Here is a 23,961-nt window from a genome sequence, read left to right on the forward strand (position 1 = left end):
AAAGTCATGGTCTATTTCAGAGTCAGCTGGGCAAGACAAAACAGAAAACTCATCACAAGGTACAAGTTACCCTGTCATGCTGTAGCTACAAAGCCAATATCTTGGTTTTAGGAAACAGTTGGATGAGATTCCTTGGTTCACTTTACTAGCAACTAAACAAGCTTCATCTTGTTCGTATCCTTTGAGTGCTTAAAAACTGGTAAAATACAGAATGATGTCAGTAAAAAATAAACGGAATGTAGAAAAAATCAATTGGAACAGTTTTATTTAAGATAGTTTTTTTATGAAAACATTAAAGAAAATGCTGAACAGAGTGGTTTACATATTATCATCATCAGATTCATCCTCCTCTTCTAGAGATTCCTGCAAAGAAAGGACCATGTGTTAGAAATATGAAGTGAATACCTCAATACCTCCAATATGTCTTTATCTTTCTTGGTATGCTTACTTTAGCGTATTTCTCTGCTTCCTCTTTGATGTCTTTCGGTACCAGTTCATGTCTGCCCTTTGTTACTGGAAAAATACAGAAAAGAATCATACTAAACTTTTAGCCATAGGTAGTAAACCGGACCCAATAACCATGGTTATAAAGTTTAATCAATTACATCTACAGATCTTCTTCACAGGTCTCTGCAAACATCAGCCTTACTAAACGTCACCTAACACCCAAGGACTGCGTGATTTGATAAGTGTTTCCTCTCTTTGAGGACTGCAAGACTGATACAAAGGTACAGCGTTTTTTACCACACACACACAAAATACAGCTGCTTCAACATTTCAATTTTCGATCCATCCATAATCTTACACAATAATGTGAAAGTGTCGTATCTGTTAACAGTAAACTGTACATCTGATCCTCAAATATCATAAAACGAAAATTAGCTCAGCAGCATGACAATACTTACAGGCAGTTAGAGAGCGCTCATTATTTTTGCAATGCTTACAGCACTGTCTTTTTCAGCACAATTGTATGCCGCAAAAACGCATAACCAATTGTTCTCTAAATTTACAAAGACGAGCAGTCGGAGGGCCATTATAGAACCAATATAAAAGTGTAAAGACAAATAAAGGAACAAAATTAAACTACCTTCTCCAACCCAGCTGAGTTCCAGTTCAAAGGCTTTATCTTTTACTTCATCATGGACAATGTAGATTCTGAAATTAAAGAGCAAACCACAATAGTAAATATTTTCTGAACCCCCTGCTACTATATAAAAAAAGCTAAATAGCACTCTTTCAGACCATAAGAACAAAATATTTTTGGTGTCAAGTTGAAGATACTTCCACCTTGCTAACCTCACTGTTCTTTAAATCAGATTTGGCATGTTCTAATTACAATACCACTCATTTGGTTATATTGGTTTAATACATATTTGAATGGATGACATTACAAAAAGCTTGTATCAAGACATTCTGGGGGGAAAAAAAAAGGACTTACATTCTAGCCACTTCTTTTACCAGTTCCCTGCAGGTCAGTTCTTTCATCTGCAATAAGGAATAACACTGTGGCAGCCAGAGTATAACACGATGTCTTGTTTCATTAGTAAACGTAAAAACACCCGAGGCTCAGGAAGCGAAGGATCTCGCTCGGGGATCAGCCTGCGAGTCCTGTGTTCCTGCCCGGATCACGTGACTGGATCTCCGCAAGCGCTGATGTACAGTTAGGAATCAGAAGCCAGGGCGCTCGTGGCTTTCCAGGTGTCCACATGGTGGCAGAGACATCACCGAGACCTGACCGTACTGGCAGGTAGAGTGGATCACTCGGCTCTCTCCACAGCGGTACAAGATTACAAAAAGCCCCAGCTGCATATATATTTCGTCACATATATAGTTATATTAAAGCCCAGTTAAATACAAATGGGGCATGGGTATAAAGTCAAAATGTCTGCAAATAAAAATGTACAGTACCTGGAGTTTTTCAATCTCTGTCTTTGCAGCTTGTCTTGCTTTTCCAATAGCACATCCCCAGTAACCCTGATTTTAAAACAAAAGTGTGCATTTCCTTAACCATCCAACAAAAAGTTTATTTCTTAATACAAGAAGCATGCAGAACCTTTACAGCAAGATGACAAATGATGCACATTTCTACCAGCAGTGTTCTTGTCCAATCAGAAAGTATCATGCATCGTGCCCAATACAGTTACTCCCCAGGGTAATTTATGTCCATGTCAGTGCCAAAGGAGGAAAGTGGAGTTTACTCCTTCAGGGACATGTCTTCACATGTGAGCCCTTAGCTGTGCATCGCAGTCATATGCCAAACTGTCAGCTAAAAAACTCCCAAGAGGACACAGAGGGAGGCAAGCCATCTGCTGCAATCTTGACAAATCTCAATCTCTCTTATCTCCCTTTCAGGTTTATATAACTTATTTTGGATGCAGGCTTTTAATTTCAAGGTACAAAAATGTTTTAAAACAAACAGAAGTACAAAAAGCTTATTTGAAAGCAAAAATGAGAAAAGTGTGGCTGTGCAACAATGTCTCATGAAAGTTACACTAAAATGGACACTTTTGTCAATGTTGTCCTTAGAAACTCAACATCAGTAATAGGAGTCAGATAATCTTGGCGACAATGGAAAACTATTAAGATTACAAGATAACGGAATAAGACATTAAAATCTGTCCAGAGCTTCAGTGTTCCACTTATCTGACATAACAAAGGACTGCTTACGTAAGAAACTCCTGAAGGGTCGACCATATACAGCTGGGGACCATCGTCTTCGTCATACGACCCCAGCATGAAGCTGAACAAGCAAGGAGAGTTACAGTCAAGAGTGGTCTACTGTAATGTCTTATTCACCAGGGTATCTTCTAAAGTACTACACTAGCTTCCTGTACAAGGAATGAAGACGTGCTAATGAGAAGTATTCCGCATCGGTACATAACTCCTGCCCTGTGTAAGTTACACTATCTCCCTGTTAAATTACAGTAGACTTCAGGCTTGTCCTGCTCACCCAGAAAGTACTGAATGGTCTAGCTCCACGTTATCTTAAAGACCGACTGCATGATTATAGTCGAGCCCTTAATTCGATATCTGCTGATTCAGGCTCCACACACAGAACACCAGAGCCTTTTCGTGTGCAGCAGCACCACAACTGTGGAACTCACTGCCAAATCTATAAGAGACTGTGTGAGACAGAAAAACAGACTATATTTACAGAAAGACCAATCATTTCACTAAAGTATTTAATGCCAATTTTCATTTAATTTTGGATTACTAGGGCCGATTGCTGGACTTAAACAGAACTATAAGGCTTCTTTATTATAGCAGGCATGTCTCTCGTTTCACAATATTCTAACTGTACATCACAGCCCCAAATACTGTATTTTTACTAGATTTGCCTACAACTGAAACTACAATGCACATGGAAATTCAAATCAACTTTATTTGTCATTATACTTACGCGGGCGCATAGTACAGTGTATTTTAAAGTAGTTATTCGCCACTGTTAATAAACAAAGATTGAATCCCATTACCTGCACCCAAAGGGCCTGACCGCACTGTACAGCGTGTACGCGTGCACGTACATGGCCACTCTGTCAGCAAGGTGCTGCAAGAATAAGACAGAAGTTGTAATCAGACTATCACTCCATGCTACTACCCCAGAATAAGCCAACCATACACGGAATCTCTTTAAAATTGTAAAAATAAACAGTGCAGAAGTTACATAATACAGTTCAGTTGCTGTTTTTACCAAATGCTGTCTGCCTTGTGCGAAGGCTTCTGTGAAATAAATACATCTTCCACATGAAATCTTGCCTCTTGTCAAAGCAATATCAGAAAAAAACCACCATTTTCTTTCAAGAAGGTATTTCCTTCTAGTAAATGTGATCTGTCACTGTGTGTACTGGTAACTTCTGTCAGTTTCTACTTCTCTTTCGAATGAAGAGGTCAAGGACTAAACATCTTTCGTCATGAAAATGAACCAGTCTTTTTAATGGGATGATAATGGTGGCTTAGGGACTCTATTTTATGGTTGTTAAAAAAATCTCCTACCTTCAAGGGAATGTCATGACCATAATTGGACCTGAAGTTGGAAGCCTCCTCTCGCGCAATTTCCGAAAGAGATCGCGCATCTGCCAAGAGTCCTGCCACCGCCTGTGGGGAAAAATGAAAGACATCTTTATGCTCCTTCACCATCTTTTCTAATGGGTATTTTACATCTAAAAGTGTAAAAGAATGCCGACTCGCAGCCGAGCCATTTTTGGTGAAATGCAGAAACAGACATTACCATTCCCACATGCCGGTCGATGTTGAAGATGCGTTTGTTCGAACCCTCTTCATACAGCTTGGAGAGGACAAGCTTTTCAACTCCAAACACCACCCCGTCTTTGCACCTGATCCCAATGGCTGTGCTACAGAACGGACACAAAAACCATTTTAGTATCACCAATGAGAGCAAATTCTGGCTGGGAGAATCCAACGAGTATGAACAGACCAGGTGTTTAGTTCCGTCTTAAAAACCAACGGACTGAAGCAAACAATCAAAAAATATTCTGAGCTTCTGATGCGACTAACATAGCACACTGCACACACACACTTCTCTATCTTTGTACCCACTGAATCAGTATTTCCTGGAGCCATGACAAGACTTTAGTTTTACTGCTGAAATGCCAGTCAAAAATTGTGGAAACTAGTCTCCAAAGTCATTAGCATGTAGCAGCTCAGGACAATCACTTTTGTTTTGCACAGCACTAAGTATCTAACAGGCACATCAGCAGCCAAGGTGTACAAAACGTTAAGCATGCCTTTGCAATTTTCTTCACAACACCAACTCCTTTCTGCATTCACAGTTCAGAAAGAGGGGACAAGACTCACCTGCTGTTTTCTACTGCTTTCATGGCGTATTCAACTTGAAAAACTCTCCCGTCTGGGGAGAATGTAGACGCAGACAAATCATACTGAAATCAGAGGTGTACAACCACAATCAGACGGAAGGATTGAACTCTGTGAAACCACTTCTTTCAGAGTACATACACCAGATCAGTGCAGCTCACATCGGTGCCATCTGTACTATCCAGCCATAATTCGAAACAAATTGGTAAATTATTCTGAGATGTGTCTGTGACAATCGCATTAATTTACGTCCCGTCTTTGTCATTTTGCTTTAAGAATGGAAAAAAAAAACATTAAAATTGGTAAAAGTGACATCCCCGTGCCCCAATCTAGGTATTAGACAAAAATATAGTACTCTACTGTGAAGAGTTGTTTTTACGAGCTTAAACAGAGAAGGCTCTGGTTGCACTCGGTGAATTAAAATTATAATATCGAATTACAAATTAAAATATACCATTTCAAAGCATGTCTTTTCCATTTCTGCCTTGTATTGAATATTTTTTCATCATTTCTACTCTTTCAAAATGGAAAAACAACAATACAGGCAACAGTAACATGACTTTAAACCCAATCATCCCCACAGGCTGTCCCCCGCCCCCAAGCCATGCTTGCCTTCCTATAACTAAATATTTAATAAAATAGGAAGGAAAATAACATATAAATATAATAGGAAGGAATTGGAAGTACTGACTCTAGGGTGAGTTGCTAACAAATTGCTACAAGTACGAATCGCTTTCGCTTTCACCATCGCCGACCAAGCTGGTGACTCAGCAAGCATACAAGTCCGCACAGTCCTCCGGACAAGCGGTACCAGCGCCTTGCAACGTATCTCCCAGAGCAAAAAGATAAAAAACAAAGCACAGGAGAGACAACCTCTCCGTTACAGACACGTTCATGACTGAAAGCACTACAAGAAACCACCGAAATTCAGCGGACAATCACCGCTCAAGTACGGCTAGCTAAAAAGGCCGGAAAACCCTTAGCTTTAAAAATGCCCAACTTTGCTAAGATACAGCCATTTATCCGCCATAATGGCAGACATTTCAAAGACTCGTCGCTTACCCCGGTGCCAATTGAACTCATTTTGGGCTACAACGTCAAGAATATATGTATTGTCGCCCCTACAAGCTGCTCTTTCTCGCTGGCTAGGTTTGTCAATTTCCCGACTTGCCACACTCTCCCACCGGCTAACAACGCACAAGCCGATTGGCTGAAATCTCGCCCCACTGGGATGAGCGGCGCTGCCGGGGTTGTCCTCGGCTCTTCGGACAGCGCCGCCTGCTGGTGGAAAGGGCACAACGTCCTGTTTCCCCGAAGCAACGATTTCATGCAGAATATGAACGTCGAGATTTCGGTTTTGATGAGTGTTGTCGGTGTCCACAAGTGAATGGCGTGAGCTAACGTGCTCTAATATGTTAATCACGTCCGTGTTTCCAAGATTTTAGTTGTTCAACAAACGGGGTAAGTACAGAATATGCTCTTAGTCATAGTTTCATGCAAGTTTCACTGTACCTGCTCGTTACAAGTGCTTTAATTACATTTCATTAAACCCCGTTAGTTGGTATAGCTTATGCAGCCTGATATTGCATAGCACAGTATACCACGAGTTTCCTGTTAATAAAGTTATTTCATTGCTAATTGAGCTATGGTCGCCTGGTTTTGCTTACTGAGAAACTTGAGCAGTCAATTTTCATGTTGTTGGAAATCTTCGTATTGTTGTTGTAAATATTACTTTTGTTGTACGTCTTACAAACAAATTTACAATTGCCGAGGTGATTTGTAACAGTCTTTTTTCACCTTTCAACGAATAGTTACTTCAAAAATAACAGAAGGTTTCAGAATTAAAAAAACAAAATAAAATCATAGTTACATATAAAAATGATTAACTTTTACCCTGTAAATTTGCCGTTTTAAATGGTGAGTTTCCACTAACTGGTGAGGAATATAGAGAAAATACAGTCTAATCTAATTGGACAGTCTAATTGTATTGTTTCTTCTACTTGAACATATGTCCTATTGCATAACACTTAAAACTAACACTTTCCAGAGGCCTTGCTGTGTTTGCTGCAGTGCTACATAAAACCTTTGTGCAACATTGTTTAAATCTGTGTCACTATCTTTGCTGTCTACTTTACAATTCAAATGTTTCTATGCACATATCTAGTTGAAATACCGTGGAACAGAAAATTATCAATACCTGCTGAGCTCCAGCTGTGCTAAACGATTTAACTGTCACGCAGAAGGCATCTCTGTTTTCATGTCATGTAAAGTCTTGTACTACGATACTAAATACATGAAAAAACACCACTCAGCTCATCTTCCATTTTCGTGTTCAGTAGTTAAATGATCCGAGGATTTCATCCAGTCGCTGACAGGTAAATTGGACAACAGTTTGGTACACGTCAGAATATGTATCTATACTATACAGTGTAAGTCAAACAGATACAAACATTCCTTTGTTCCACTATCCATCAAAGCTGTCAACGCAACGCAAATGTCAAGGATAAACACAGTTTATAAACACAACTCTCACAACCCACTTGAGTGCAATATGTTTTGTGATGTGTTATAAATGTTACATGTTGTTATGCGTTATACCATGCATGTGCAATAGAGTGATGTGCAATGTTTTTCTTATTTTTTGTAATAGAAGAATGTGCAATGTTTTTCTTTTCTTCTTTTTTTTGTTTGCATTCTATTTAAATGTACGGGAGTGCTGGGTGTCCATAAAACATTCCCCTCAGGGGACAATAAAATATTATCTTATACTAGTTCTGTCTATTTCAATTAAAAATGCCTTTCTCATATAGATGGTTGGAAATTCATACAATACCATATTTGAAATATATATGTATATATAATTTAACATATTATTTGTGGCATACTTCATTGAATAAGTCATTTTCAACATCCAAGCTTGTAGTTTTGTTTATGTGCAATTGTTCCATGTACTCAGGTTGCTACTATAACAGGTGGGTGCTAACAGCTTCCCCATATCTACCACACATAATAAAATAATTAGTAATAATAGAGAAACTCAGGAGCAATGCATTTCAAAACAAAAACTGATGAGCAATAGTTTTGGACAAGAATAACTATGAGTAATGTTAAACTACTTTAAACTACTTATATTTGTGTAGCATGTTTTAACCCAAGGTGCAATGTAAGTTAATGTAAAGGTGTAAAGTATTGTGAATGTTCCTAAGCAAATTAAAAGCTAGTTCTAGTGTGATAGATTCAAGATAATTATTCAAAGGAAAAGCTCAGATCTACTGATGGACCAAATCCCCCATAATGTTAACATTTCGGTGGATTAAGAAGGAGAAGCCCAGATACGCCTCATTTCTTACTACTGTACTTTTTTTAAATAAGTTTTTTTAATATGTTTAAATACGTTTTTATTTAAACCCCAGAAATACCAAAAAAAAAAGAGACAGAATATTAAAATAGATACAGAAATAGACACTTCACAGCCAGAGGAATTGACAAGCTAAAAGTTATACTTTTTACATATTTCCATTGTATGCCTTGCCTTTTGATTCTTTAAATTTCTAATAGAATTTAAATAAAAAAGGAATTCAACTTTAAAAGCATGGATAGAGGGAGCAGTATTAGGCCATTTACTTTTGTGGATGAAGTGTTTTGCCAAAATAATTGCTTACTACTGTACTTTCCCTTTCCTTATCCAAAGCGTTCGACTGCCCTCTTCAGGATTCACAGCACCGAACTTGCCTGCAACCAGACACCTCACTCTCTTCCAGGGCATTTTCTCTCGTCGTTTTCCCAAGTGGAAACGTGACATCGGCGGAAGAAAAAGTTTCTCTGTAAGGACACAAATCCGAACAACAACAACAACAACAACAACAACAATAATAATATATAGACGTTACTAGCCGTGATATAAACAGAAAATCACCATCGGTCTGCTCGAGAACCTGTCTTTTTCGGTAAGTGAGGTGTACCGGTGTGTTTGTTGTTTTCCAAATGTAAACAGGTGACTACAGTTTTAATCTAGAAAACTACAAATACACATGTCGAAGAATCTACAACTTGTGAAATCGCGGAAGTTGTGCTCATGACACGATTTTAAAAAACTTTTTTTTTAAAAAATAGATGCACGTAGACGTGTCTCGCTGTTCCAAGAAAAAAAAAGTTTGATTTTGTTTTTAAACGGACATAAAGTAGGATAGTATAATGCACTGGAGGATATTAAAAAAAAATAAGTACATTTTTAATATCTGTCTCCCATTAAAAATTAAACCCACCTGAAATGCTAAAAAAAGGTTTCTGTTCTAAAATTGTGTTTTTTTATTAAATCGATGCGATAGTGCTGCAAAAAAGGCATATATTGCATATATTTGCAAAAGCTGAAGGCTCAAATAATTCGTCATTGTATATCCTACCAAAATACGAATTGAGTGAGAGAAAAAACTGCAATTCACGAAGAATTAACTTAAAACAAATCCGATGCATATTCGTTTTCACAACCAGGCTCAGATAGGAGTTTTGTTCATCTGACGTTCATTAAAATACTTTTAAAAAAATAATGTTGGTAATAATATCAGAACCGCATGGGGGGTAGCTGAACGTTTCGACCACGGTGACACGTATGTGATTGTTAAAGATAAAAGGTGGCACAACAAGAACAACTACATTGTTTCCAGAACAATTCCGCAGCCGGTGACCTGGAAGTGCTCGCCGTGCGGCTTCGGCCCGGTGCTGCTGGAGACGCTGTCGGGGTGGGGGGGGAGGCAGGGGGTCTGCTCTGTGAGAAACACCCCCCGGGCATGGAGCAGGACAGTGCTCTGTTGGGCCGATGCACGCTAGCAGCCGAGCTCCTGACTTGCACAGCGCCCTTCAGAGGGTTAAACGGAAAATGGCGAGTTTGCAAGGCGAACTCGCCGACATGTAAGTGCGCTTGCTGCTGTGGTCTCTCTGTTGTTGGTCCCGGTCTTCAAACGCACGGCTGAGACCGGTGCAACAGTACCGAGGCGCCTCGGCTCTCCTGACTCAGGAGTATCGGCGAAGGTCGAACCGGAGATGCAAATTCGTGTTTGTGCGACTCGCGTTTCTGTTCCGCTCGCCTGTATTGTTGACTGTCCAGCTGTCACTCATCAGGTATTTTACACCCAATCCAAGGCATGCTTTATGGCATTGCACGTTATCACATTTTTTACTTTTCAGCGTTTTCTTAACCACAGTTTTTTTCTCTCTTACAGCTAACATTGTTTCTGTGCACCCGGCGCTATTGTTTCACATTTACTTTATATATTAATGTCCTGTTAATAGTGTATCCTGTCAATGTATTTAACATTCTCATTCACTCCTAATTTTTCCATCTGCTGAAGTCACTATTTTCTCTTGTTTTTCGAAAACTGTAAACATTCTCTGGAAAGTATCCTAGCTATATAAAGTAAAACAAAATGAAGAGTAAAGAACAGTGTCTCCATATTACAATTAGTTAAAACTGCGTTAAGAGAGCTAGATGGTTTTCGTTTTGCTGATCATAGGAAGAGGTTATGTCAGACCACAATCTGTTTTAGAAACAAGGTATTAAACGTGCTGTTGGTCACTTGAGCAGCGGAGGGGAACTTGCAAAGACTGGTTTTCTGGTTACGAATATGGCTCTTAAAATGGTTTGTTTTGTTGGCTAATGTCAGTCTCCACACTAGATAATGAGTACCCCTAGGATAAACAGGTTTATCCAGAAAAATAGTTTAAACCTTATGCTGATTTGATCTTACTTAGCCCACTGAATCTAAGCAGGTGTGAGCCTGGTCAGTACCTAGATGGGAGACCTGGGAGAAATTAAGGTTCCTGCTGTAAGAGGTGTTAGAGGGGCCAATAGGGGGCGCTCAACCCATGGTCTGTATGGGTCCTAGTGCCCATAACTTATAGTGGATAGGACACTATACTGTAAAAAGGCGCTGTCCTTCGGTTGTGATATAAAACCAAGGTCCTGACTCTCTGTGGTCATTAAAAATCCCAGGGCATTTCTTGAAAAGAGTAGGGGTGTTACCCCAGCATCCTGGCCAAATTTCCCCCTGGCCTTTACCAATCATGGCCTCCTAATAATTCCTATCTATGAACTGGCTTCATCACTCTGCTCTCCTCCCCACTGATAGCTGGTGTGTGGGGGGTGTACTGGTGCACTAAGGCTGCCGTTGCATCATCCAGGTGGGGCCGCACACTGGTAGTGGTGGAGGGGATCCATTTCCTGTAAAGCGCTTTGAGTGGAGTGTCCAGAAAAGCGCTATATAAGTGTAAGGAATTATTATTATTTAGGAAATGAACTCCGGCTCATAATCTGTTTTCCTATAAGACTGCAAAAACTCCATCATTGTTCATTTCTTGGGAAAACCTACACACTTTGCTCTCGGGATGAAATGCCAGATCAGATAAACAGGTGCCAATGAACCCACTGAATCTCCAGGACTGGAGCCACCAGTCGCTGGGCACAGAGTGACTTTTACACGGGGTGGTGCAGGGCAGCACTGTGTCATGGCAGCTAACGCTGCTGCCTCACAGCTCAGTTCCAGCTAGGGCATCTTCCGTGTGGAGTTTGCATGTTCAGTTTTGTCCCCCAGTTTCTTCTCACCTCCGAAAGATGTGTTGTCAAGGTGAGCTGGTGTTTGTGAAAGGTCATTGTCCTTGTACCTGACTGTGTGGGTGCTGTATTCCACACAGGGCATAATCATACCTTGCTGTGGCCTTTACCAGAACTGAGAAGCTTTCCGATAATTGGTAGTGAATGAGGCAGTATGCTACTCCTCATCATCAACGCTTTCGTAGTTATTTCTCTCTTTTCCCTCTAGGGGGAAGCCTTGACCTATTTATTAATCTTAGTGAAGAGGTCAGAGTGCAGAATTGGGAAGAACACAGCGCTTTCTTTCCCAGAGGGAGAGAGACCAAGCCAATATTCTTGCCTGCTCCAATGCTTAGCAGTGCAATGCAAACTTGGTCTTCTTTTACAAAACTTGTAATTAAATCAGATTTTTCTAAACAGTTTTTGTTCTTTTTTTTCTCTTTCATTCATCTTCTTTTTTGATATCTTGGTTGTGCGAAATGTACACTATCTAAACCCTTCTTTAAGCTTTCTCTATACTTTGTTATGAGAGAGATTAGCTCTAACCGCTTTGTAATCTGTTAAGATGTTCATGTGATGAGCTCGTCTCACTCAATTAAAAACTAAGAAGTTATTTAAAAGTTTCTAGTAGCATACTGGCTATGTAGGCTGTTGTCAGACCCTATGTCATTTTTTTTCTAAAAATAGAGATGCATAAATTGCAGTAAATTCGTAGATGTATGATTTTAATTAATGAACTGTTAATTCCCTCTCTGAAATGACCTTTTTCTAAATCATTAGCCATTGTGTGTGATATTATTACAATATTAATTAACATTTTCACTGCAAATACTCTTCTGTAATTATTTTGCTTTGCCATAATCACTCTCTCTTTGATGTTGTTTAGCCAGCTGTATAGAACTTTTTCATTCTTGAATTAAACTTTTTTCTTACACTTTTCATTATATCCGTCTGAATGTGATAGGACCAGCACTATGCATGCACTGTGCTGACTTAACAAATGTTCTAAATTAATTGAATAATTGTGATGCTTTGTTTCTTTGTTTCTTGTGATAAAGGACGGAATCCTTAGAGTGCAGAGTGGAGCCCAGAACTGTATTACAGACGCAAAATCAAAACCTGAAAGATTTGCGTATTGATATGTACAAAGGTAAGGGGGCGGTTTTTAGCACCTTTTTCATTTACATAATACTGTTGGCAAATGCTGCCTGGTAATAAAACAATGGCTTATGAATTTATGCAGCATTAGATGGTAAAATTATTAATTTCTCTAATATTTCTTTTTTATTTGTAAGTGTTTTGCCTGTAGGGAGACTTCTATTAGATTTTGCGAAGAGAAAACTTTATTATATAGGTTTAGATAATTCTAAGTGCAGTTATTTTTATTAGTATGGTTTTCTTAATGATCTGAATTGAGCTAAGTAGCATGGACATCCTGTTGATGTCCATTCCCATGATGAATTGTGTTATGCCACTCACAGGTCATATAATTAATATGATGCGTTGCATGACAGTGTGATTAGTGTAGCTATAAACATGGCATTTTATTTTGACTAAACACCTTTATTAATACAGAATCAGCCTGAAAGGCATCTTTACTTGACTAGATCTAAGGGGCCAGAAGTCACTTAATTAAATTGCATCACAGTCATGAGCATTATTTTTCCTGTGTAAAATACGACAGGTTACTCCATTCCTGTTATTGTCTTTAAAGCAGTTGGAGGGTGGTACTTTCAGTGTATTCATTCTGTAGAGTTTCAAGTATGCAAGCCGGAGAACGCTCAAGAATATGGGCAGGCCAAGCCAATTATACATTCTTACACGTACAGGAGAACTGCTTGCTCCTGAATAGAAAAATCTTCCAAGTGAATCAGTTGAGCTTATATGCAGTATATTAAAGAAGATCCTTACATAAAAATGAGAACTTTTCTTGCATTTATTAGAAAATGAACACACAGGGATTACAGTTCAAAGGAAGTTTCTCACAATAAAACAGATTAACAACTACTATAGGTGAAAAAAAATCTTTCCTGGCCTTGATGAGAAATCAGGTGTACAGGTTTTATTTACTATGATTGTCACCAATTTCATGGTTCAGCTTGTTAAATTGTCAACTTTTTCAGGTTTTTCCTTTTTTATGTTAACCTTGTAAAACTCCTGAAAGGGCCATCATAATTTTAGTAAAAATACCTTTAGGGGCCACAAGAGAGTGCAGGTATCTTTGAAATATTTTCAATATAAGCTTTTCACTCTTTCTCAGACTTCTCTGGCATGTTTCTGCAAAACATTCATCAGTTATAAAGACTTGTTGTTGAAAAAATGTTGAAAAGTTGTAAAATTGCTCATCAGATTTGAAACATGCCATCTTTTTCTCTCTCTAATGTACAATTATTTTTGTTATACCCTGCCAGTGCATTGCAAGTTTGCTTTAAACAACTTTGTAATCATATGATGCTCAGTCAAATGTTTTCAAGACTTTGCTGAGATATAAAAAATGACTGTGGGGTCAGTATTTGACATTTAAAATGAAGCCTGTAAACTGTGGCATTCTTCCTTGTAAAACAGAATACAGTTTTGGCAGATTTTCAACACCATTAGTATTTCTGATGCTGGATCCTTCACACATTCGAAACAGTTATACATCCTTGATGGATATCTTCAAAGTAAACACAGATTTGCATTTGTTACTGTGCCCTGTCCAACTAATGGGTGAGTCATCTAGTTTAACATTTGCTCACATGATGACAAGCACCTTCATACCTTAGGGGAAATTAGTATTCAGTGGCTTTAGGAGATATTCTGTAGCACTGTTAAAGCAGTACAACCTGGTTCAGAAAGCAATAGTTGCTCCAATAAATAAATCAGTAAATAACACCGCTGGAGAAGCAAGGGATTAATTCAATATGCCTGCTTAAAACAAAGGTAGAGAGATTTCTGTATTCACTGCAATTTGAGGAAATTCATTAATCTGTAACATTGGTGGATACAATTCAAAACCAAATAAAAAATGACTAAACTGTACACATCTTCCTAAGACGCCTAGTGGTAAAACATCAAGGTTTTCTTTAAGATGCTTTGAGCAATTATGTCTACCACAGGAAAACAAGATCCTCAATATGAGTATACCTCTGGGGTTCAATTTTGTGTAGTTCATGAACAACAAGGAACAACATTAGTTTCTTTTTATTATCTTCTGAATTATAGGTATTGCGTTAGATTGTTCAGCATGGTTCTTTTTTTGGATAGAGCAACATCCTGGTGTTAATCTAGTTAACCGCTACATCCTTGTGGTGTTACCCTGAAAACGGGGAAGCAGGATTCTTCCTTTCACGTGTGCCTTCATCCGAACCCTCCAGCTCTGTCGGTTTGTCACAAGGACAGCACCTCTCTTCTCTGGCACTGGGGCGGAGACAGTGACTATGAGTACATCCTAGCACATATCCTGTTGGCTCTGCCCTACTCTCCATCAGTCATCAGGCTAATCCTAACAGAGAGTCAGGCCCTGTCAGTCACGCCTGAAGACTGTCATTCTAGTGAAGGACAAAAATAAATAAAACAGACCCAAACATTTTCTTTCAGGGGTTTGGCGGCAGTTGGCTTCCAGATATCTCCACCAGAAATGATTCTGATCGTTTCTAATGCGGTTTGAAGGTTGATTTAATGCATCATTATTAACCTTTTCAACAATGTCTTTGTGTGCCTTTGTGTCTGGTGCTGATGAGCTCTAATCCTCCTCAATTAATGAATGAGGTAATTCATCATTAGCAGGCCTTAAAATGAATTCCTAATTCCTTTTAAAACCCAGAATACTTTACTGCTCCTATCTGAACCATTTAATATGTCCGTTCCAGTTTCACAGGTCAAACTGAAAGATACACAGTGCAATTACCACAAATAATTTGGCATTAATATTCAGGGGTTTTCTTTCTCATTGAATTCATATGAAATCATCAGTATCCAAAAAACTGTTAATCATTATTTAAAAAATTAATTAAGATTATTTTACCTGTTATATTAAACTAAGGTACAGTACCTTACTGTACTGATCTGAGGGTCAGTGGCTAAGGCTGATATTAAATCCAGACTCGGGATTTAGAGATTTGGTTTTGTGGGTGTTGGGCAATCATGTTAATATTTTGTATCGATAAATGTTAACTTTTCAACTCAAGAATAAGATGGCAGCATTAAAGTTTTGTCCTAAATGTTTATATAAGTTTACATGACCTAAATGTGCTGTAAGCAGAAATTGTTGACTGTTTTGTGAAACACTTGAATACTTGTTGGCTGTGACCCTTTTCTCTCTTTGTTTAAAATCGACTTAAGCATGGTAACAAAGGAGATTGTGCTATTTATATACAAAAGTCTTGTGCGTGGCTTTAGTGTTGTAAGGATCTCCCATCAGTTAAAAGCAGGGATAACGAGAAGAGGAGAAAGTGTAACCACAAGCACTAAAGAATGCACTCTCACTGTAAGACGTACTTAGATATGTCCATCCACTCACACAGACAGAGCCCACAGTGAAAACCAGACTAGTTCTTTCCACCCTTTATTGTTTGTTATAATAGAGAAATTCTTCAGATTCACCCTCACACATGCCTTTTCCTGGCTTTCAGCGTGTCTGTCATCAGTGGGTGACCAAGTGGAAATTGCTACAATACTTTCAGGCTTATTTTAGGCACAGAACATTCTCAAAATAATCTGAGGTTTTTGAAGGAATTCTTGACAGGCACTGAAAGATCTTATTTTTTCCTTAAGTGAAACAGTTGTTACAAAGGTACTTGTGGACTCTGTATTTCTCAGTGCTGCTATACACGCTGAAAAAGTGCTATTGAAAGCTTTGAGTGATGAGCAGTAAACACTCAAGTACTTTCTGAAACAGCCTATGACTCTAAGTACAGTGACACCTTTCCTTTGTTCAGTCTCTTACTTGGGTGGAGAGTACAAAAGACTGTGGCTCTAATATAGTAAAGCATTCTACAAATGAGGGCATGGGTGAAGATTATATCATGCAATGTTTATCTTTAAAATATAGCATTGAACTGTTGAATTTGCTGAAACGTCATTATGAAATCTGCTATATAAATGTAACCTCTGTAAACATGCTTCCACAAGTTAATTTTTCCGTGTGAATGTGGACAGAAAGACTTAATATCTTGTTATAAATGTTGTAAAGTAAAACTTAATTCTTATAATGGGCATTTGTTTGTATCCATTTGTATTAATGGGATATATCCGGATGAGTTAATGTTTCACAAGCTGCCCAGTATTTTCTTCAAGCTGTTGTGCTAGTTCAGGTGACTCCCAATAGCTCTTGGTTCACCTTACAGAAAAGCGTGACATAGTTTGATGCAGTTAAAGCTCTGGTGGAAGTAATAACATGACAGAAATGCCAAGCTTGGTAGACGAGGAGATGGAAACTCCATCCCATCTCCTCAGCGGGTGGTCTCCTGAGGACAATGTGGCTGGTGGCTCTTCTGTCAGTTTTTTACATTCATAGAAAAACACTCCAAGCATCTGACAGCAGGCAGCCGTAGTGCTGTGTTAGTTAAAGGTATGCACGGGAATATTTTAGTCTTAGTTTATTAACAAGGCATTAACATATTAACATTTTATCTTTCAGCATCAAGAAAAATAAAAGCTTTCTCTTCCCTCAGACCACCAAGTTGTGTACTGCTGTATTAGTGAAGTTAGGAGATTTTTACGGATTTATCTTTGGTTTTTTTAAGAAAATCTTGACTCAGCCAGCCACATGTATTGTCTTGAGGCTTTACAATGGCCTTGGAGCACCAGGTGAACACAAATTGGACAAAATGAGAAGGAATCAGGAGCAGATGTTTCAGATGTTTTTTAATAGATGCCTTGTATGTTTTTTTTTCTTGTAGTTTAGAAATGTCTGTTTTGTGGACGAATGTCTCCTACCAGTGATACATTTCGGTCAGATGGGTCCAACAGCATAGAAAGCAAAAGAAAAAGAAAGAAGAATCAGACTCCTTTTGCTCTTAAGGAATTTTGAATGGCGCCACATACCTGTTAATACTAACCATTCAACTAGTAATGCTTTTAAATTAGTCATAGCACCAAATTGATTTATGTTTGCGATCCCTTCTTAAAGAGGGAGATGACTAAAAATGCATAACTTTACAAAAAAAGCTTTCCGAATTTTCTTATGAAATAAAAATGGTTCTCAGGCAATTTCTACCTGTCTTTACAAACGCCTCCAATGCAAGCAATTATTTTGCTGTTCCCTGTAAAAAACAGCTTTGAAAAACAGTAGATTTCATGGGTAAAATGGATTAAGTAAGCAAGATGCTGTGCTAATAGGCAAGATAGATGAGATCTCGTATCGGATAATTCTCTGGATTAACAGTTTACGTTCTTTGCTGTCTTGGCTGTTTTTTATGAACAGCATTTGCTGATCACTACAGAGCCTGGTTTCCAACTACCTGCAGTTAGCCATCTACTCAGAGCAAAAAATAAACACAACTGTCTTTACAGTGAACCACAGATGTGCTGTAACTGTTTAAGTAAGGTGCAATTCAAGCATTTACTGCTGTTTCTAATACTTAAACTCAGATGATAACTCGAATCCTTTACATTTTCTCCTTTTTTCTCACTTTGTCACCACCTTATTGCATTTTGTTATAAGTTCTTAGGTATTCCCTATTAATGGCATGAGGAGATAGTATCTTAGAATTAAGTACTGTTTGTGTTGATAAATACTGATTGAGCTATGGCATTCCTGTTTCGGTATCCACTGGAGGTTTTCTACACGGTTGTGTGACTTCTCTTTGTTGTCTGTTGGTTTGTCTCTGTTCAGTAAAGAAGCTGTGAGTGGGAAAACGAAATTCACACACTATCTGAACCTGTTTCTTTGAACTTATTCTGCAGCTGCATACTTCGCAGTAGGCCCTGTGATATCCTAGGGATCACTGCCTAGTTGCAGATTCGTCAATATTCTCTGCAAGAATCACGGAATGTTTGCAGACTGTTTACTTTAGAACTCCATCTTTTGTCTCACACTTGTTAGAATGAACTGCTGCACGACAGGTTGAAGCACGCATTACATTCACCAGTTCGAAAGACACTTTATTCTCCTTGCGTTCCCGTTCATGGCAAAGCATACAAAAAAAGGTGTTTTAAGAAGAGATTAGCAAAACAAAAGTAAAATGCCAGCTGGGAATGCCACCTACACTGACATAATCAATTGCTTCACATTGTTTCATCTTTTGGTTTTAAAAACATCAGTTAATCACAATGTTTTATTTCTTTACCTGAAGGCATTAATGGAAATCCAGTCTTTTAGATTGCTTTATACCTAATAAAAGTTCATTACTGCCATATTTACAGCTGGATGAACAGACCTGAGAGAAAAGGAGAATGCAGTTTTGGCAGCACTCAATACTTGTAACCTGGAACCCCCAGATCAATAAAATTACTAATAGAGTATCTTCCTCCTGCGGACTCCGAAAATTAAAATGACGGATTGTCAGTTCTTTTTCAACCTGGGTTTATAAACACAGACTTCTTCTAACTTTGAAAACAGGGTGATTTGACTGCCAGAAAAACCCGAACAACAACTGGAAGATTGCGTGTCTCCTGTAAACCTTCCAGTATAAAACATCAAATAAAATGTTAAAAGCCTGAGCCTATGCTAACTATTCAAAGACCTTTGCAAAAATTGTTGCAAAACATTGGTTATCAGGGTGAAATGAAAATTTGTATTGACAAAAGCCACAGCGAAAGAACAAAGTTTGACCGCATGGTAACCTCCTCTTAAGATGTTGAACTCCTCCCTGTCTGTTTTCAGGTAATCTGAAAGAGGCTATTCAGCGTTTTAGCATGAATCATAAAAGTTCCATTCCCCTGTCATGATGTTGTACTTAATTGGGCCTTTCAAGAACAATGAAACTCTGTTTCGCATGATAAATGATGCTTAGTGTATGTGGAGGTGGTTTACATTGTATCAGCTGGAAGTTTATATAGAATATACCAGTTCAACTCAGCGCTCCAGAACATTCCAACCTGGTTCAAAAACCTGAGAAAGTCCTCTTCTGGCCTTGTGTCATCCTATCAGACATGTTTAATTCCATGTTTTAGTTAGACTTGCTTTGCTGTTACAATTACAGTGGCTTTCCTATGGCGCAAGATCATGAAAAATGGCTGTTTCAGAAATATAAATTGATAAACAATCCCCTAACATACCTGTCCTGAGAAGATAAAAATCCTTGTTTGTATCGGTTCATTATCTGCCCTTTTGTAATATTTTTAATCTACTTGGACTTACATTTTCTGTAATTTAGAAGACTGAAATAAAGTCGGAGAAACTTAGTTCTGCAAAAACTATTGTTATATGCTATTGGTCAGCAGGTTGGTGTAAAATGGGAGTGTATTACATGAGTGCACCCTGAAAAACATGGAAGAAACCTCTTCTCTTGGGTTAATACCTCTGTTAAGCTCTCAGTCAGGATTTCAAAGGTCAATGCTCCATTAATTTGCATTTGTAAATTTTGTAGAAAATAAAATGGCACTCACTTTAGCTCTTAATGGCTTAACTGGACATTCAGCTGAATGTCACTCTATTAACGACTGACCCACAAAACTGGTCTTTATTAAAATCAAAATAATTATTTTCATTATAAAAGATAATGTTGTTACAGTCATGTTTTTTCTAAAAAAATGTAACAGTTAAACCTTACCATTGTAGGTAATTGTTTGTGATGTAAATTTTACGTGCATATAATAAGATGTTAATTATATTAATTATACATCAGATTATCCTTATTTGTTCAGTTGCTAGATTAGTTGATAAGAGCAGTTTGTATTTAATCCTATTTTTGTAGTAGAATAATTTTAGGCCACTGGATAATTTTATCATTAAGGCTGTGCAGCAAAGTTCTAATCTTTTTATTTTCTTTTTACCTGGAAAATGTTGTGGGACGTTTTCGATAGTTAACTTAGGAACAAAAGACTTAATGAAATAAAGATTCTGGTTTTCTTAGTCAGCTCTCACTTTCAGAGCACTGTTTTCATGCTACTATGAACACAAAAAGTATTTTTAAATGGAGTGGAGGGGCCAGCTACATACGGTATATAAATACTTTCAGATTATAGGTCACCCTTAAATCATCAATTCCTAAATTTCATTTGACCACTGTAACAGGTGATTTGTACTCTGTAGTTATGTAGTTTGGAGACCCTGCCAAGATCAGAAAGGAGAAAATCGCAATAGCTCACAAGGACCACAATTGGTCATTCCTGAATTAATTCAAGCAATTAACCCATTGAGTTGATCAGAACACGAGAATCAGTGATTTATGGGTATCCTTTAAGATCTTCTGGGTCTACAGAATCAGAACAGGATCCCCAAAGGATTACTTCCCAGCAATTAGTCCAGAATTCCTATTTTCTGCTTTAATTGGTTATGCGATTAGTGTATTCAGCCCTTACCTGGATTAGACAAAGTAGTACGATTTCCTTTCACACTCTTGGGGTTCTGGGTGTAATTTGCATAATTACTCCAGTCTTGTCAGGAGCACTATACTGTACTGCACTTTGCTCATGTTGTTGCAGAAAGTACCAGTATGTTGCTTAAATAAAGTTCCCAAGAGGATCAACTTATTCCAAGGCCGGGGGAAATGAGTTGATAAAAAAGCTTTGCCAAAATATTGAGGATGTTAAAAAGGATGAGTAAAGTTGGCCACATTCATTATTATATTACAAACATGTAATTTAAGCATCCTCGGAACAGAAGACTTGGATGGAAAAAGTATCTGAAGAATTTTTTTTTAACTTTTATTGTTTGGAAGAATTACTAAATAAGATTGTATACAATACCTGAAATCTCTATGATGAACTGATTGTCCTTGTTTCAGGTTATTTATGATTGTTATGGTTGACCAGAGCATTAAAGATCTGATTTTCTTAATCCCAGCATGTCTAAAGTTGTCTTTTACTACACTAACAAGGGTGTAAGAAAGACCAGCATGACATGATTTGACGTTTAGAAGAAAATCTGCTTGCTGTTGGCTGTCTGGGAAACATCTCTTCCACAGTTTCTACCACATCCATGTCAGCAAGCAACTAAACAATTCATTGTGGATCAGTTTATTTTGTTTAGTGATATTAAATATGTATAAGTGCTTACTTCATTTTTCCCAAATTGCTTTGTCTGATGGCAGTGCAGTTTCAAATGTCACATTGATTTTGAAGCCTAAACCTTTCCTCAAAACATTTGCTCCTACATGATGCATAAATTAGGGGAGACTGCGCTTTGTGTGTTTTTTTACTTTAATACAATGGGTGCTGTTGCAGAAGTTTCACTGTATTTCCCTCAAACGGGGAAAAGAAAATGTTGGTTATGTGGTACTCATGTATGTCTCATGATTGAAGTGAAATTATACTTACTGATGCCTCTAAATAAGACTTCACGCTGAGCAGTTTCATTTCTGCATTGACGCAGAGAGTGAGATTTGTTCTCTAAGATATTCAGGGCCTGATCTTCCTTCGTCGGCAGGAGGTTGCTCTTGCACTGAGTTATTTAGCCTGAAGCAGATGTCTCAGTGCAAATGGGATGCTTCCCTGCGTTAGAAAACAGCTCCTGGATTTCATGGTTATAAAGCTGAAATTAGCTGGATCCGCAGAAAATTAAGCACTCATCCCATGAATCACAGGTCATTTCACTGCACCTTCTGTTAATGCGCATGGATCAGTGAGTCTCATCATGTATATTGTCTTTATAATAGATCTGAGATGGCTCAGCCAGATCTCTTCTGCCTGTGCTGTGATTGACTGGCCTGTTAAGGTCAGGTAACCAAAGTGAAAAAAGAGGGAGTAAAATGTTTTGGTTGAAAGTTTCAGAGGCATCATTTACATTTACAAATTGACGAAGTGCTTAAAAAAGTCTCTTTAAAACAGGGCCTTTAACATGTGAATGCTTAAAGAGGGCCTTTGTGTACTGGGTCTCAGTCTCCTTATTAAGGCAAGAGTCGTATCTGGTTGTACTGTATATTGGACATGTGTGTGCATGCATGTAGTCTGTTCCATCTAAACTTCAACAACCCTATTTTTGAACTTTAGACTTTGTAATTTGTATGACTTTGATGGTTCAATGTTGGTTTCCTACATTTGCCTAAAAGAAACTCTGCAGGTTGCTAAGAATATTATTTTTGTTTGTTCTTAGTGCTGTTTTTTTTGTAATATGTGCCGTGTATCGGTACTATTTTTTCCCACTATGTTCTTTGGTGGTACTGGTCCACTGAAAGTGTAGGTTTGTTTCTTAATTGTTTGCTAGGTAAGTCAATTAAGAGCAAATGTTCATTTACCTAGAGACCTATATATATTGCATTGCATTTACTGCTGCAAAAGGTGAAAAACTTTGCTCAAGTTTACACCAGCAATTCTCCAGCTGGGGCTTGAACCCACAATCCACTCAAGCATTTTGAGTTCTTTTGAATACTATCTGAAGCACCAGAACCATCTCCATGATGAGGCTCAGAGGTCCTCAAGGGACCAGTTTTATGAAATGCATTCCAAAACAGACAAAGCAGCAAGCCTGAGTGTGAATCTTAAAATGCTATCTGATTTAGTAGGAAAGCGCAGGCTGTGGGATAATGGTTCAGGAATAAAGAAGAACCTACTGAATGATCCCTGCATAAAATGGCTTTTTTCCTTGGTTGTTGCTGTTCTGTATTTTGGCACTGCATCTTAAGCCAGGATGTGCCAAATAAACATGGCTCCATCTCTGTGGGATTATTCCATTCGATAAGTGGTTTATTTACCAAGGAAAGCCCAATCATGACACTGATTTAGCTATGGCTAATCTTTCTAAATTCATTCTAGCTATTTTTTTCATTCCTGATGGCCTTAATACAGTAAACTGCAAGTATTGTCTTGTGGAAGCATCGCTATTTGTACTGGCAAACAGGCAAATTTTATATCTTGCTGACCAATAACAAACGTAAAGGCAAAATTCTAATCATCATAATGGCCTTCCTCTCGTTCTCCTAGGGATGACAGGGCTATGGGGGTGCAGCACATGCAGACAGATTTTCTTGGTGTGTTTCTTTCACTGGCAGTTGAAAAACAAGTTAGGCATCATTGCTACAGAGGAAGCACTTTATCCATTTTTTTTCTCTTAGCCTTCAATCCTACATGAGAACACTTACAGCTTTGGCCCATTTGAACATACTGTACCTCTTTTCTCCTTGGCTTATCTTTTGGATATTGAAAATCATTTACACATGACGAAAAACTAAGTTGTAGGTAAGTATGCTCTTCATACATGTAATTACAGTATATACATCTTTGTGTAACTGTTTATAGGTAAGACATTTTTTAAGATCAGTAAATAATCCAAAATAATAACATTTATAAAGTCCATCAGAGGTACAAATGTTCAGTTTTATCTTCATTGTTTACATATTGCCGTCACCGAAGACTTAAGTTCATTGGATCAGCCATAACATTTCTGTTCTTTCAATGTTAGAAATGGATTTGAAAACGGATTCATCCAGAACAGAAGTCAAAGTTTTATCCAGGGCGTT

General features: G+C 38.1%; 2 protein-coding genes across 3 annotated transcripts in view; one reads left to right on the top strand and one right to left on the bottom strand.

The window, feature by feature from the left end:
- Window positions 1–248: 248 nt before the first annotated feature.
- Window positions 249–6,050, bottom strand: psma3 (proteasome 20S subunit alpha 3). Its single transcript, XM_088925137.1, has 11 exons — window positions 5,896–6,050; window positions 4,816–4,898; window positions 4,229–4,352; window positions 3,994–4,095; window positions 3,474–3,547; window positions 2,668–2,740; window positions 1,909–1,974; window positions 1,439–1,485; window positions 1,088–1,155; window positions 449–513; window positions 249–363 (listed from the first exon to the last, which is right to left on the bottom strand). The coding sequence occupies exons 1-11, from the start codon at window positions 5,914–5,916 to the stop codon at window positions 319–321; spliced, it is 768 nt and encodes a 255-aa protein (XP_088781263.1). The 5' UTR covers window positions 5,917–6,050; the 3' UTR covers window positions 249–318.
- Window positions 6,051–8,626: 2,576 nt separating this feature from the next.
- mipol1 (mirror-image polydactyly 1) overlaps window positions 8,627–23,961 on the top strand; it is a 70,216-nt gene continuing 54,881 nt past the window's right edge. The window contains exons 1-2 of one of the 2 annotated variants that reach the window (XM_088925784.1): window positions 8,627–8,780; window positions 12,478–12,569. In XM_088925784.1, coding sequence (XP_088781910.1) covers window positions 12,560–12,569 — 10 coding nt within the window. In that variant the 5' untranslated portion in view covers window positions 8,627–8,780; window positions 12,478–12,559. Of the gene's footprint in view, window positions 8,781–9,486; window positions 9,742–12,477; window positions 12,570–23,961 lie in introns of those variants that run through there. The other variant, XM_088925782.1, reaches the window with a different exon arrangement.

Source organism: Atractosteus spatula, chromosome 9, assembly GCF_055471065.1.
Source record: "Atractosteus spatula isolate fAtrSpa1 chromosome 9, fAtrSpa1.hap1, whole genome shotgun sequence".
NCBI classification, from domain to species: domain Eukaryota; kingdom Metazoa; phylum Chordata; class Actinopteri; order Semionotiformes; family Lepisosteidae; genus Atractosteus; species Atractosteus spatula.

Excerpts from the sequence above, each read along its gene's own strand:
- psma3 (XM_088925137.1), bottom strand. The coding sequence starts at position 5,916 with ATGAGTTCAATTGGCACCGGG. Across the intron at positions 4,353-4,815 it reads AAAGCAGTAGAAAACAGCAG|CACAGCCATTGGGATCAGGT; the intron begins GTGAGTCTTGTC and ends TCCGTTCTGTAG. Across the intron at positions 2,741-3,473 it reads GTCAGGCCCTTTGGGTGCAG|CTTCATGCTGGGGTCGTATG; the intron begins GTAATGGGATTC and ends TTGCTTGTTCAG.